This window comes from Myripristis murdjan, chromosome 17, assembly GCF_902150065.1.
Source record: "Myripristis murdjan chromosome 17, fMyrMur1.1, whole genome shotgun sequence".
Classification (NCBI taxonomy): domain Eukaryota; kingdom Metazoa; phylum Chordata; class Actinopteri; order Holocentriformes; family Holocentridae; genus Myripristis; species Myripristis murdjan.
Window position 1 is genome coordinate 8,558,473 of NC_043996.1, and position 15,807 is coordinate 8,574,279.

Sequence of the window (15,807 nt, forward strand, 5' to 3'; positions counted from 1 at the left end):
AGGAGCATGCCAACTCAAGTGTGCCATCCCATCATCAAACAAGGTCCATGTGAGACGCAGCTCCTCATGCTCTCCTGCGGCTCCTACGTGCCTCAAGCTGCTGCTGAATGGTTGTGCTGCTCTCCCCCTCCACGGCCCCGGCCTCCTCCTGTCTGCTTCTTTGCTAATCAATACAGTTGCAATGGTTTGTCTCTGTAGGCTTGTCGGTTGCAATTATGTATACTCCATATCTCAATGATATGTTTCTGCTGGGCTCTGCTGCGTGCGCCCCTGTGGGGGTTGACTGTGCTTCCCACTGAATCTTTACCATGCCGATGGGATTCATATGAAGGACACCCTGGAGAGAAGACCCTGTGCTTGTTGAACTATTTATATTGTAGAACTGTTTATTCAATAATGATCTCAACAGCTTAACAATCTTTATTTACTTTGTGCAATATGTAACAACATGCCTTGTTCTGCAATAAGCCGTGGATGCAATTTGATTGCTTCATTGTAAGAAAGCGATTTTTTTTTTTTTTTCTTTTTTCTCATTCAGGCAGTGTTTGATGATCAGGGCCAGATCACTGATGGTGCGTGCAAACCTGAAGCTATTTCTTTTTATCTAGACGTGTCTATCGCTTCACTTTGGTCGCGCAGGTCCGCGTTGGTCCACGTTGGTTAAAAAAGCGCTTCAGTCACTTTATCGCGACGTGACCCCGGGAAAATGAGAAACCCCGGGAAAAACAAGCCCTGAGAAAAAAATAAAAACTCAACATCAACCTAACATCAACGTTGATTGGCTGTCAGGACGCGATGGGTGGAGTCAGGGGGAAGCGAAGGTCGCCCCAGTTGGATTTTTTCTACTGGGGCAAAGATACCGAAGATACCGAAGCTACCGTTCACGTTGTTTGCACCGCCCCGTTTGGCTCATTCGCTCATTCCCGGCTGCGCCTCGTCTCGTCTTTGCATTCACTTTGTATGTAATCGCGCCGCCCAAACTATTCAGGTTTGCACGCACCTTGAAACTACAAACCAGTGATTGTAAATATATAACAAATCATGATTTGCTCGTATCAGCAATGTATGTCACACATGATGGTGATGCTAGTTTAGCACTCCTCTTAAATCCGACATCAAATTACCCCTTCCAAGCTCAGCCAGATGGACAAGTGCATTACAATACATACTTTATCAATGCCCTACACAGTCTAAATGGCACTGATTTTTTTTTAGTAACCTAGTGACAACATGGTACATGCATAACACAACGACATAAACTAGACCACAGTCATAAATTGATAAATCATCCTACATCACATTACAGTGACAGTCTAGCCATACTTTCATTGACAATTTTTTAGTTGCCTGACTCTTTATATGACAAACACACCAAACAAAAAACAGAAGATAACTTTTTTGGGAATCACACAAAGGCTCTTTTTTTCAACGGGCATGCATAGCACACTGAAAGCCCAATTTCCCCACAGCTTTCCAATGACTGGTGTTAGTGGGGTTGGGGTTGCTGCCAACAACTGATTTCAATATTTTGGGTGTGCTATACAAAATAAAATGCTTCCAAACAGAGGTAAGCACTAACACAGCCCCTGTCTGAAAATGAAAAGCTTTTCCTGTGTATCTCCCGTCTTATCTGACAGAAGCTTAAGCAGACAATTTAAGCAAACAAAATCTCTACTTCAGTCAAAAAAAGGGAAAAAAAGGGTAGAGAGAGGCAGACATGGCGGAAAAATCCGAGAGAGCTAGAAAATGAAAACACTTCAGAGAGAATTACATGCAGACAGGACTTGCAGAAGGAAGGAGTCAAAATGAGAAAATGAGAAAAAGAGGAAAAGTAACAATCAAAAGCCCCACTCCTCTGAGACGAAAACAGGCTAAAAGGGTAAAATCCCAGCTCTCCTGGCAGGAACAAAACCAAGAATAAGAAGAATCAGACAACAAACAGTCGGGAGATGATGAAGACGCTGGGCCGGCAACCCCTCCACTCCTCCATCACCTCCTCCACGTCTTCCCACCAAGGAGAATAAAATGTTTGAATTTCATCCCTGGGACGACCTTGGGCTCCCTGGCTGAGTGTGGAATTAAATTTCTGTGGAGAGGAGTGGATGTTCAAGTGGCTAAACTGAAACAGATCGTGTAGGGCCAAGATTAGAAAACACAGAATAACAGAGGGAGGGTTATACTACATAATGAATCACAGCTGGCTTGCTGCCTGTACTTCAATGAGCCGAGGACTTGAGATGAGAGATAAAGGTGAAGGGATGTTGAGGTTAGACTCAGCGGGCAATTTGCTCAAATTCAACAAAGGGGGTGGCTGGGAATGTGTGGGTGTTTTTGTGCCGCAAAAACAATCACGGTGTTGATTTACTGGGTTTTTGTGAAAATTAAAATGCAGCAATGAGAGAGATGTGGGGTGAGATCAAAAACGACTGCCTCTGCGCTTTTTTCGGGGTGTCTGTACGCTTTAGATGGAAATATCTCAGACTTTATAGGAACATTTTAATATAACCTGGAATTCAATTAAAGGGCAACTGAAAAGCCAAATTTAAAAAAAAAAGTGGCAACTAAATCTTATTTCTAAGTGAACATGGCTGATGAAAGTTCTGCACCTTTAAATGGGCAGATTACAGAAAGGCACAACAGGGGATTAAGTATTATGGGGCATAAAGTCTCATTTTGTTTGGTAAAAAAAATGATTCTGTATTCATCTAGGAGTAAACATGCAGAAAACCGGTCACCGCAGGTTGAAGCAAAATAAGATATTTTATTATATTTTATTTATTTTCCTTTGAAAGCCTCAATTCAGATGATTCATTTAGAGACCATGAAAGTTTTTAAGAACCTGGGGATGTCCTGTGTTTGGCACTGAAATCATAAATTCATGGAGGCAAGCAACTCCCTTCCCATCCAATCCGCGTCCTCAAAACTCTTAAAAACGCCCCAAGTTATCACTCACACTAAGCTGACTCAGACAGCCTATTCATTCCCTATGATATCTTTTAGGGCTCCATTTTTGATGAAATAAAACCGTCTGAAATGGCTGTTTTGCTGAGCAAGGAAAATGTGTCTCACACAGCTGTCTTGGTAGACTGGAGATTTAACAGTGCCTGCCCTTCTTCTCCGTGCCTTGATGTGTGTGAACGTGCACGCACGCCTGCGCATGAGCGCGGCTGTGTACCCATGCTTGTCCACAGTACGTGTTTGCGCATATTGTATCTGCAGTGTCTGGATTTCACAAACTGAATGAAACATTTCTGGACACTGCAGAGAAAATTTACCACAAGTCTGACTCAAGACATTTTTATTTGATGGATTTTCTGCTTTATTAAGATCTACAGGAGAATTTTGCCTGCGTATACTGTACACAACATCCTTTCTGTAAGGCAAATAATATAAAATACTACAATAAGTTAAAGGCTTAAAATACAAGGGAGGAAATTTTAAGATTCATTATATAGAATCAATAATGACTCAAAGAATTCTCCAGTTTGATCAAATAAAATATAAACAAAACTCTAATATGGAACAAACTTAAAATAAAGTCTTCACAAGTCTTTGATTGTTTGTTTGTTTGTTTGTTTGTTTTTTAGAAGTATCTCTGCAGTATCATGGCAGAACTGCACATGCAGATCTGGGAAAGGTGCTATTTTACTTTGAGGCCTATTTATCTTCGCTTCCCAACATGAAACCTTTCTTGCCAGCTTAACATTATCGCAAATTTCACAATAGCAATAATAAAAGAGCATGTGTTACAGCTATAGACAAAGTTCTCTATATTATATGATCACACACAAAGAAATAAACAGGGAAGATGTCTGACAGATAAAAACAACGGTCTGTGCCTTCTAATAATCAATAGTGTTTTAAATTTCAATATTATATGTTTCATGCTAACTTGCAATCCCCCAAACCCCTTACAAATGTCAGATATTTACTGAAATATACCAAACTGGACTATAAGTAAATGATAGGTTAAGTCTGAGTCATTAGGAACCATTTAGTTGTCACACTGGCTACAGTTTCTTTGAATGTAATGTGATATTAAGTGCTTTGTGTGTCCTCTTCACTTACTGCAGCAGCATTCAGCCTGTTACATGAATACAGGAAATACTGATCAGATTTCATGCTTCCAGACAGGACTATGACAGTCAGCTAATGAAAATTTAGCTAACAATAGGCTACCATAAAATGCAACATGGCTAGCGGTTCAGCCAAACCCAGGAAGTGTTGAATCATAAACATGATGGTATGAGACTACATGAGAGCAAAACAGTCCCAGCTAAAAAGACAGCAGCTAATGGCAGTAGGGCACAGCATACTGTGTTTGCTGCCACCTAACGAGGTGGCCGGTATCAAATGAGAGATGTGCAACTTGTAATCATAAAGATGCACAATGTGAAGTTCACAATGTAAGTGAGGATGCTTTTCTTTTCAAGAGCCCTGAAGAAGACCTACAGTGGCTGAAACAGGTTGGCTTTTTTTAATGATTTAGCCACTGCAGGAAAGGCTCCCCATTTTTTGCCAATTATGTCTAAAGAGTCCTCGCTTAAAGGAGGATCATGAAATTTTATGGTATGTCAAATTGCATCCACCATGTTGTGGCAACCACCACAACATGGTGGTTGCCATGGCAGCGGTGCCGTATTATATGTTTTTGTATGTGTGAACGGTTGTGTTTTTAGCTTAAAACACCACCTTATGTTGGGCAATGTACGCGTACAGTCGTCAGCACCTTTTGAGCTTGGGATTGTGCTGCGAGGTATCAATTTCGCTGGACTTTCATCGCTACCAGGACATTCCGGAGGATGCCGTTAGAACACCGGGGTCTCCGCGGATAGTTCTTCCCAGCGACAAGTCCAGGAGGAAACGTAAACAAGCAAAGGAAACAACAGTTATCAGGACCTTTTGAGCTTGGGATTGCGCTGCGGGATGCCAATTTCACCGGACTTTCATCGCTGCCAGGACATTCCGGAGGACGCCGAGGCTGCAGGGCCGGTGCGTTGACGCGGCTGAAAGGACAGCCCTTTGGGCCGCCGCCTCCCAGCTCTTTCCAGCGCCAGGTCCATGGCGAACACGGGATGACGAACTGTGCTTGCACATCCAACAAGTGTTTCCGTGACTGTTGCATTTTTTCTGATATCAGAGACATGGCTGCAGCCATCTATTACTGGACTTGGCTATTCAACTAGCAAGATGCACGATGCTTTCTATTCTCCCCTGCACCGAAAGGACTGAGCCCTAATTTCGTTGCATTATTATACGTATATAATTGTGCAATGACAATAAAAATCTATCTATCTATTTTAGTAACCCCTAGTAGCTATGTCATTTGCCATAGCGGCTGTATTTTTACCATAACACAACTTATGTTAGCACATGAAATTAGAAATGTTGAAAAGCGCTTCAAGATGTGTCAAATAAAGCAATAGCCTCAGGAAACAAGGTAAACATGCCATACATTTAGGCTACATATTGTATTATGCAACAAATCATTACGCTCTGCTATTACCAGGAACATAACATTACCACCTGCTGACACCAGTCTGGTGCCCAATGCTGGTGGCATCAGCCTGACTATGTGTGTGCCATGGTAAGCAGAGGGAGAGGGATTTTCCCCAAAACCCAATATCATCAGCCATTGCAGTAACAGAGCATTGACTGGTATTGATCAACAGCACATTTGTTGTGATCATTTGCAGTCAGCAAAATATTACATATTGTAACTTTAAATTAACCCTAAACAATTTTGTACAGTGTTCCTTTAAATGTAATGTAAAACAATGACACCAAAATAGCCCTCCTTGGAAGCATCAGTGAACGCATTTACATTCTGCTGCAATTATAAAAGCAATGACAAATCACAGGGAAAAAGTGAAAAGTAGTTTTAGCTTCTCATGGGCAAACAATGAGAACACAAGGCGCGCTGTCTTTGATTATGCTGACAAAGCTCAGATTCAACCAGTTTTGTGGCAGAACAGCCGGACAATCTGTTTCTCATCTCCAACTTTAGCTGCTGGAGCAGTTCCACTTCGTTAGACTTGACAAGTTAAAATAGACTCTGCTCTGTTCTTCTGCTGCAAATTCGCTTTCTCTCTTTCTCTCTCTCTCTCACAAACACACACACACACAAACACGCTTTTACAAATGCTCGCATAAGCGGAAACATGCACCCTCACGCACACAATAGCTGCATGCATAAACAAATGCATGAACACAAGGAAAACAGATTCACACATGCGGAGGCACGCACATTTGCAAACTCGCACATGCACGAACACAACTGCGGAAAAGACGTTATCAAGTTAGCAGACATCTGCTCCGCGTCTGCCTGTAATTGTCTGGTAACTGAACAAGCAGGAGACATTTATCACCCTGCCTTCTCTTTGGAGAGGCAGACGACATCTCCTCTAACACCTCCTCCCACACCTCGCCAAGTGCCTCCTCAGATTCTCTCTGCCACCTCCGTATCGCAACTATGCCACTGTTCACCTCCTCTCCACCTCCTCTCATCTGTTTCTCCTCCCCCTCCCCCTCCTACTTATCATCTCCATTCGCAGCTTTCTCTAATCTGCACCTCCTCACCTCCATTCATCTCCTCTCCTTTTACATCCCATCTCACCTTCCATCCCTTTTCGGGAATCTTGCACTTTTCCTGTTTTCTCCTCTCTCGTCCCTGCCCCTCGACTCCATTCTTTTGTTTTTTCCTCTCCTCTTTTCACCTCTGCTCTCTCCATCTTCTGCCTGCCTGCCTGTCTGCCTGCCTGTTTTTTTTTTTCCTATCCTGAGGGCTGCAGTGGACAACTGGCTCATGCTTTGCTGTTAACCTTTGACCTCACCTGTCTCCCATAAGTAGGCTTGGCAGGAGAGAGAAGGCAACAGACAGGGAGAAGAGAAAAGCTAGAGAAAGTGAGCGAGGGAGATACAGAAAAAAACAAAACAAAACAGGCGCTCAAATGTTTCTATGTCATGTGCCCTCTAGAAAGGCAAACAATGGTGCCACGGATGTCCATTTGATAAGATTTTGTCCCAGGCTCTCCATTTTTATTGTTGATTTAGATTTTAATTGCAGTATTTAATTGCAACATTTAACTGCCTGTGCTGTAAGTGGAGAGATAACAGCAGTGAGAGAGAAATCTCTCAACATAATAATCATTCAGATACATTTTCTGTGATATTTTCTTGAAAACTGAATGACGTAACCTGCAAGATGCATTTTTTCCTGTTTTCTTTAATTACTTATTCATTTTCTTTCTCCCGTTGAAGTTTGAGCTAAAAAATGAGACAGCCATGTTGTCTGGTTTGAGCAGCGGTGAACTGAGGTGTGTGTATCTGTGTTTGTGTGTGTGTGAAGATGCGTGTTAGCACAGAGGGGTCAGGCAGGTCGGTCAGCCTCTTCCGAATAATTCCTCTCTTGTCTTTCCTGCTCTTCCTCATCTCTCTCACCCCACCTCCTCTGCCTCCTTCTCTCACCCTGCGGCAAGACTTTCTCGCCGCTTCTTTGTTAAAATGACAGGCTTTAATAGAATAAATAAGGCACCTATTTTTACCTGGCTGTTGCCAGGATGATAACATTTACCCACACATACATACACACACACACACACACACACACACACACACACGCACAGAGACACAACACTATCCTGGAGGTTAGTAAAGAGCTGACACCTGGCTTGGTGGGGGAGGGCAGCGAGGTTGCAGGGAGAGGTCCCGATGATTTAATTTAGAGAGAAAATAGGGGAGATTGGTAGAGAAAAAGACAGGGAGAGAGAGAGAGAGAGAGAGAGAGAGATTGAACTCTGAGTGACATGCATTCGAGCCTGTTTACAGCAAACACTGAAATTTCAAGCGTGTGCAATACTTCAATTCAGACTGATATTTAAAGATTTTACAATGTTTCTGACACATTTCTGCATTTTTTAAAAAGAATATTTAAATTCTAGCTGGAGTGAGTTGTATATTGACTGAATGTTAAAGTATCTCTAAAGTATTTAGCTCAAGCTTTGAAGCACACTGGTCTTGACAAATGTCTCATGACATAGTTCACATGGAGGAGTAAAAGGGACAGTTTTTGCAACCAGGTTGTGCAACCTGAGCGTCTGGGTTAAGCAAAACATTTAAAACATTCACTCTAGAATATTTTACTTGCTCTGCATCAATCGATTATCTGAAGTCGATCTGTCTTGACTTGCTGTGTCGGGTAACCAATCAGGTGTTAGGATCCGCCCACTGACTTTGATGGGTGAGTTTGACAGATAAAATGAATTCATGAAGCACTGCAACACCGGTCCATGAAATAATTAATTAAATAGTGAAATAATTATATATATGTTTTTACATTAAATGAGCTGGTATTTTAATGAATTAATGATACATTTAATGACATTTATTTATTTAATTCCCATTTTAATTAATTAATGACACTTTTAAGTATTTATTTAAAGATGTATTTATTTATTTCATTCTGTCCCTTTTAGTCCTCCATAAGTTCGTTGTCACCTAGAGAAAAGGCAAGCTCAACAGAGCTAATCATTTTCACATCCAGTCTATATTCTGATGGCATTTTGAGATGTCTCTAATGCTGCCTCCACTTAAAACAGCCTAATAAATATATTACTTATATATATAAATATATATAAGTATTAGAGGATTTTGTTTCTGTTTTTTTGAAAGCCAGGAGTTCATGTCAAAGCAACTGTATTTGTGTGCAGAGCTTATTCAAAGTGCTTTACAGGCAAAAGATAAAAGTATAAAAGATAAATAAAAGCACAGACAGTTTTATACAGGTTTAAAACAAAATCATTGAAATAAATAAAGTACCATAAAAACAGATTAATTAAAAGCAGTGGAGCACAGTATTTAACTTCATTTTAAAAGGGGCTACAGTTGGGGCATTTCTTCGCTCCAGCAGGACCTGAGTCCAGTAGTGGGCAGCATGATGATAATGGGTGATCTTTTATTTTGATGTTTTTTTTTTTTTTCATTCCATTTACTTCTTTTCAAAAACATTTTAAATACCACTACAGTGAAGATTCTTCTTTAATTTATATAGTTATTTAGTGAAAGTATAGAGTCTTGTCTTGGAAAAAAAAAAAAAAAAGGACAAATGAAAGGGGTCAAAAAAATAGAAAAGCCTTAAATAGTTGAAATTTCTAAAAATATATTAAAGAAGTACAGTTCATGTATGACCCACCCCCCAAAAGATAACATATTTAAAAAAACATTTCCAAATTGTGAGTCTGCTTCTTGACCTAAAAAAAACAAACAAACAAACAACAACAAAAAAAAAACATAGTGGAGCTTCATGCTATAGATGTAAATTAGCATACTGAGGTATGACTTTAAAGTCTTTCAAATGATCCACTGCCAGACCATTTGTTATGCTTCCAGGTGGCTGAATAGGTGACAAAATTTTCCTCCAAACAATTCTTCTGGGGGTAGAGCCACAGTGCAACAGTGGCGTATTAAATGTGTAATGTAGTAAACAATGAATAATGTAGCAAAATGTGCAAGTTATTCAAAAGGAATTAGTCCGCATGGATACTGAACTTCTTCCTAACAGTAATAAAACAATCATCACTGTGAAGGCGTTTCACTTCATAATCAAACACCTTTCCTCCATCTATTTATTAATCCAACATGAACAGGCCGCAGTGTGCCCCGTCTGATCTCTTGTGTGGTAATTGAGGTCATGTGTCCAACAATAGAAAACTCATATCACAGCCTGGTGCAGTGGTGAAGCTGCTATTAATCACCCAGACAAGGCATCATGCCCAAACATGTAACACACACACACACACACACACACACACACACACACATTCACACAGTGACTGACCACAGCTAATGAGCTATGGCAGCAGCACCCTGCCTCTTCACAAACACAGCTGATAGCAAAGAGTATGTGTTTTTATATCTGTGTATATGTGTGTGTGTGTGTATGTGTGTGTGAGTTCCTGGGTCATTAGGAAACGACTGATGTAAGTCTTCAGTTACCTTTACATAGACCATTGCGCTCTGTGTGCTTCCTACCCCTCACTGTGATCCGGTCTGATGAACTATAATTTACAGTCTGATGCACAACTGCCACAAAATATCACAGTTCCTCAAACACTTTGTACTGATTTTGTGTTTAAAGTTAATTTCACACTCAAGGAGAGGTTCTCTTCATCAAGAATTCAGATTTTTTTTCTTATGTTTTGCAGCAGCCCGCAAAGTATTTGATCAAGCTACAGCTAGAAATCAGGTGACTGTAAACAAAAAACATCTCTGTCTGGTTTTCTGCTAGGGGACGGCAGAATTCTCATTCATATGGGCCACAGGAGAAATGTATCTACAAGTTCAAATCCTGTATTCTGTCTTTTATTTGAATCTATTTTTATTTGATTTAATTCTCAAACATATGAATGAGCCTTCAAATTGGTGCTCGTAGTGTTCCCCCAGGCAACTAACGTGCAGAAAATGATCATCCAGGTTTTCACTGTAAAGGCAGAGGCTTGTAGTGAGGCCGAGCTTGTATTTGGAGCAAAGGGCGAGGACATGGATCATCAAACCCTCCAGTGAGCTCATTACTCCCTCCAAAAGGCCAGGATGTTTCCAAGAAGCCGGGAACAGATAAAGAAAGATGACTCTGATTTCAAGTTTTTGCCAATGAAATCTATTTCCCCACCCCCCTTCCTCTAGAAATGGATGGTCCTGGGCTCGGCTGAAGCAGTTACCCACTTAAATTGAATCATTTCAGATCCTCACATCCCAACCTAATCATGATGCTCTGTGTTCGACGGGAAACTCGATTCTGGCATGGATTTCACATAGAGTCAGACAATCAGGGTTTCACGCCTACGCCAAATATGATGTTTTTACTGGCGTTTCAGCATGGGGGAAAACATAAAAACAAGTTGAGAAAAATTGATGTTTATTGTTCAGCAACAATGAGCAAGAAGAATAGCAGTAGCAGAGGGTGATAAGTATTACTAGATTATTCCAAATACATATGGATCATTACTACTAGCAGCAGCAGTAATAGTAGTAGTGGTAGTGGTAGTAGCAGTAGCTATATTTATTATGTTTTTTTTTTAATCAAACAGTGGAGAGGGAGAACTGTAGCAGTGGAAATCATTACTACTGTGTGAATCTGTCTGTCTCTAGTTTGTAAAAATTCCAGTGCAAATTACTTATGTATTTTGGTGAAGACAGAAGTCCCCAGATAACACTAATCCCATGTGAATCAAATATGTCTTTGGAGCATAATTTCTTTCTTCTTTTATGTGTGCAATTTCTCTCCTCCTCCTGCCACGACAAATGAAGGCAGTACTAAGATCTAGAGAGAAAAGTTGTGAGTGCTTTTGCCAGCACCAACTTTAATATTTGCCTTTCATTATTCTGTGCGAATGCATTTCAAAAACTGCTGCAGAGTCCGTTAATTAAATGAGGTTCCCATATATTGCTAATCAAACAGGGCTTTGTCTGCTAAACCACCAGGAGATCCTAGTATGTCCCTTATACATTCTTGAGTATCAAGATCTGCAGTGAAAGTTGCTGGAAAGTGTTTGATACAAACACAAGAAAAGAAAATCAAGCAGCTAAGTTATCATGTATTGGTAAAAACACAGAATGAGAGTCACAGTTTACAAAGAAAACACGAGTGTCGAGTTGTTGTTTTTTTTTGGCGTTGAATCGTTTAGCAGTTTCTGCAACTGGTGTGTCACAAGTTGGATAAAATGAAGAGTAATGGACTTTTCATGAGTGAGGAAAACTCAGTCATCTAATGTCATCTGTCAGCACAAAGGTAACTGGGAGTGAACAATGCAGCGGGGGTGTCCTTGGACATACACACACACACACACACACACACACACACACACACACGCTACAAAAAGTAGAGTAGCGAAGAAAAGTGGCCAATCCAAACATAGGAAACAACAACTGCAGAGAGTTTTGGAGCCGCTGGGGTGAAACGGCTGGGAGAGAGGGGCTATTACTTATCGCTGCTCTGTCTTGCTCGGAAAATAAGTACAGGTATAAAGAAGATGGATGGCTGACATGTGCTGGCATTTGTGTAAAAACAAAACAAAAGGCCTATATTCAACAACTGTTCTTTTGAGGATTTCTTGCAAGTGCTTGTGGAGGTTGCTTGACGCAGCACGGTGCATGCCACATAAACAGTATATGTGAACTTTGAGTGTCTGTGTGTGTGTGTGTGTGTGTGTGTGTGTGTGTGTGTGTGTGTGTGTGTGTGCGTGTGTGCGTGGGTGGATGTGTGTGTGTACATTTCCACAGCCACCATGTTTTGACCTTTCAATGCTAATGAAGAAATTAAGAAAATAGCTCTGAAACTCAATATTAAATCCCTGTATCCCACTCCATAAAGCATTTTACCCGCAGAAAAGATATGTCACACCTCATTTCCATAGTTCAACCTTTCTGTATTCAGCGTTCTGTTGTTACGCATGAATATGCATGGGAACTTTTACTTTGAAATGTGTCATCTAACGAGCAGGCTTCTCTCTGTGGCTATTAAGAGCACGGTCACCCTCCAGGCTAGCTGTCATTTACTATACATCATTTACTATAAATCGTGACAACACCACGACACAGTTATCTGTGTAAGTAAGCGTTATCCAATTCCATAGCGCAAAGGGATTTTTTGTTTTGATCCCTTAAATCCCTTGAGATGAGATGATATCTACTTGTTGTGGTGTGTGTGTGAATGTTTTGTTATTTCTTTGCTTATTTTGCAGCCCAAACACTACACCGCCCTAAAAAAAGCAACTAAGAACAATAAAAAAGGGCTTCCAGAAGGGGTTCTGAGAGAGACCCATGGAGGCTCCCATGGGGCAACACAAGGACCTGAGGAGAAGACTGCCTCTCTGGGAGCCCATTACTGTAGATTTGTCTATGACAAGGCACCGCCAAAAACAGGAACAAGAGAGCAGCTTGGTCAAAATGTGCAGAAGTGTTCCCATGTGAGGGACAAGTGTATCTCTCGGCAAGCATTTACTCTCCAGCTGAGGCATTAAGAATACTGTCAATTCTAAATTCACAACATAATAATCCAGCGCACACGCGCAGCATTATGAGCCTGAGTGTGTTTTTTGTGATGACAAACCTGGGCGTGATTTGATGGCTAAATTACAGAGGGAACGTCAAGTCTCCTCTCTCAAACAGCTCACATTGTCACACACAGACGTCCACATGCACCGCTCACCTTACCTTTGCTGCTCGGGCCACTAACCACCGTTATCATTAGTGTCATTTATGACCATAAACCTTTGTCAAATGCACTCACACGCGCAGGCACAAACCGTCTTTGTGGGTGTGTGTGTTACCTTTGCTAATGTCCTGGTACTCCAGCCACAGCTGTCTCTGGACCTGTTTGTTGGGGTACCAGATGGTGCATGCCTCCTGGAAGCCGTACACCGCCTCCTGCACATAGTGGTTCCCGAACTCTCTCAGGATGGAGACAAAGTCGCTCCGCATCGTCGCCCCGTCCAGCGAATGGATGGCCGAGCTGAAGGCTGGGGAGGGGGTGGGAGTGAAGGGTAAAGAAGCAAAACAACAGACAATGAAGACAGCTGTGTTCAAATAAAACAAACAAGTCCTGAACGAGATTGAGATGTCTGCACTTTCACTTTTTAATTCTAAATCTTATAAATTTGATTGTATTTTTTTTATTACTCTATAAAGCACTTTGAATTGCTTCTGTGTATGAAAAGGTCCTATATAAATACAGCTGCCATGCCTAGTTGCTGTACAACATCACACCACTAAAAATAATAATAATACCGCCACTGAATTGTATCTGCTCTCTCCTCATCTAATAACTCTCTCTAAAAGACAATAATAAAAAAAAAAAAAAAAAACACATAAGTTGTAGCTCTCTCTGTGGCTCTTCTTCTGATTCTATTTATTTTCCATGCACTTTGCTTTGATGCTCCAAGGAATACTGTAAAGGCACTTAGGCCCAGCCATTTGGCCTCCTGACTCTTGATTGCTTGTAAATGTGACTGGTCTTGGAATTTATTCTGCTGTTGCATACCCTGCAAGCTAAGCTGACAAAGCCACCTGATCTCAAGAGATCACTTTTGTTTGACTTGCAAAACCCTGTGGGCACACTCTAGCCAGAGCATCATTGGAAGCCAGAAAAAGGCTGGACCAATCAGCATCCTTTGAGGAGCAAGAGGCACGGCTTTAGGTGATGATGGTGAGAAGCTAGTTCTGTGTGCTGAATTCCAAAACAATAACAACAACGAGAAGAATTATGTAGCAACACGCTAAAACTCTAGTGATATGCTGACTAACATGCTTGCTTTCTCCATCACTCATTCACTCAGTCATTCTTTGCCTCTACATTGTGCCTTACAACTGTTTGACACACACCTACTGTGATAAGCCCACTTATACAATGGACATTTGTCGACAATATAAAATAAAAGCATTCACAATTTTTTGGTAAAAGTTTTGCACTCAAAATCAAAAGGTTATCAAGCAAAAGCTTACCATTGTCATGACAAGCAATACAACCAAGCCAGTTAGTCACACTATAAATTACAACAGGGTGAGGTAAGCCAAGGTCATTACAAAACATTAAAATTAAACTTGATTTCAGATCAAAGTTTTTCCTGCGGTATGGTTGCTATGGTGGTTTGTGCTCAATCTCCAAATAGATTGAAAGAAATGTTAAAACAAGCCATTGGTGTGATTTCCTTCCCGGTTGTTAGTTTATCAAGTTGATAACTCAGCTGTGCTGCCGGAGTTGATAACAAGTAAGCTTTGGCAGCTGTGCTTTTTAATGTTGCTATGGTTACAAGTTGGGTAGCAGATAAATTTAGAATGCATGACGCGAACAGTGGAAATAAAATCAGAGTAACTGTTAACTGTAAGCTGCTTTGGATAAAAGCTTAACAAATGACACCTACAATGTAAAATGTAGGTATAACATTTTAATCAAGGGTCCTCAACACAGATAGAGATCAAACAGCGAAAATGCACCGGTTCATGATTCAGTGGTGCTGAGGGTCCTACACTGGATGGTGTGAAAATGTAACTCTGTTTAACTCTTTTTTCTATTGATTTACCTAAAAGGAAGACTTTTAACAAAACTGGTACTGAAGAAACTTTTTCTGAGCAAAAATGAAATAATTTTATGATCATTCACTTCTTTGTATTTGCACTGCCTCTAACAAAAAGTGGAATAAAAATAGTGGCTGGTTTGCAATAAATGACAGTTAAAAAAAAAAAAAAATCAGAATTGCAGAGTTGCCAGAAAGGAGTCAAAATTCATATAATACTATATTTAACGCCTCAAGTTTCATTAAAAGTAGCATGAATCCCCCAAAATAATACACCCATGTACACACACATGCACCTTCATCACCACATCTGTAGTCACACACTCGGCTCATGACACTGCAGGTAATGTTCAAATGCAAATGGCAACTCTTGCTTGACATGTTTTCATGAAGGCAAGTTTAGTTGTTTAGATCAGTTCAGTCACAATAAATTGGTGTTTTTTTTTTTTTTTCAAGAAAAGACACAATTTAACAGCACTCAAGCTGAGGCTGCACCTTTACAGTGAGAACACTTTTTTAATATGGCGCATATGGATCCGTTCATGCATAGCTTTCACGACAGCATTGATTTCCACAGACATCACATGCTGTCAGAATCAAAGCACTGGATGACAGAAGTGCAATAGTAATTATATTCAAGATTGCGGTGTTACATCAATCAAGTGTCAGATTCATAGTGCTGACGTCAAACCCAGTTTTAGCTTTTATGTCCTGCTGAGAAAGATTTTCCACTGCCCCA

The 15,807-nt window shown here is 40.7% G+C and overlaps 1 protein-coding gene across 2 annotated transcripts in view; it reads right to left on the reverse strand.

Annotated features, from left to right (window-relative positions):
- Positions 1–15,807, reverse strand: part of astn1 (astrotactin 1) — a 378,530-nt gene that overhangs the window by 132,109 nt on the left and 230,614 nt on the right. For both annotated transcript variants that reach the window (XM_030073613.1, XM_030073612.1), the window contains exon 17: positions 13,326–13,514. In XM_030073613.1, the coding sequence (XP_029929473.1) occupies positions 13,326–13,514 (189 nt within the window). The remainder of the gene's footprint in view (positions 1–13,325; positions 13,515–15,807) is intronic.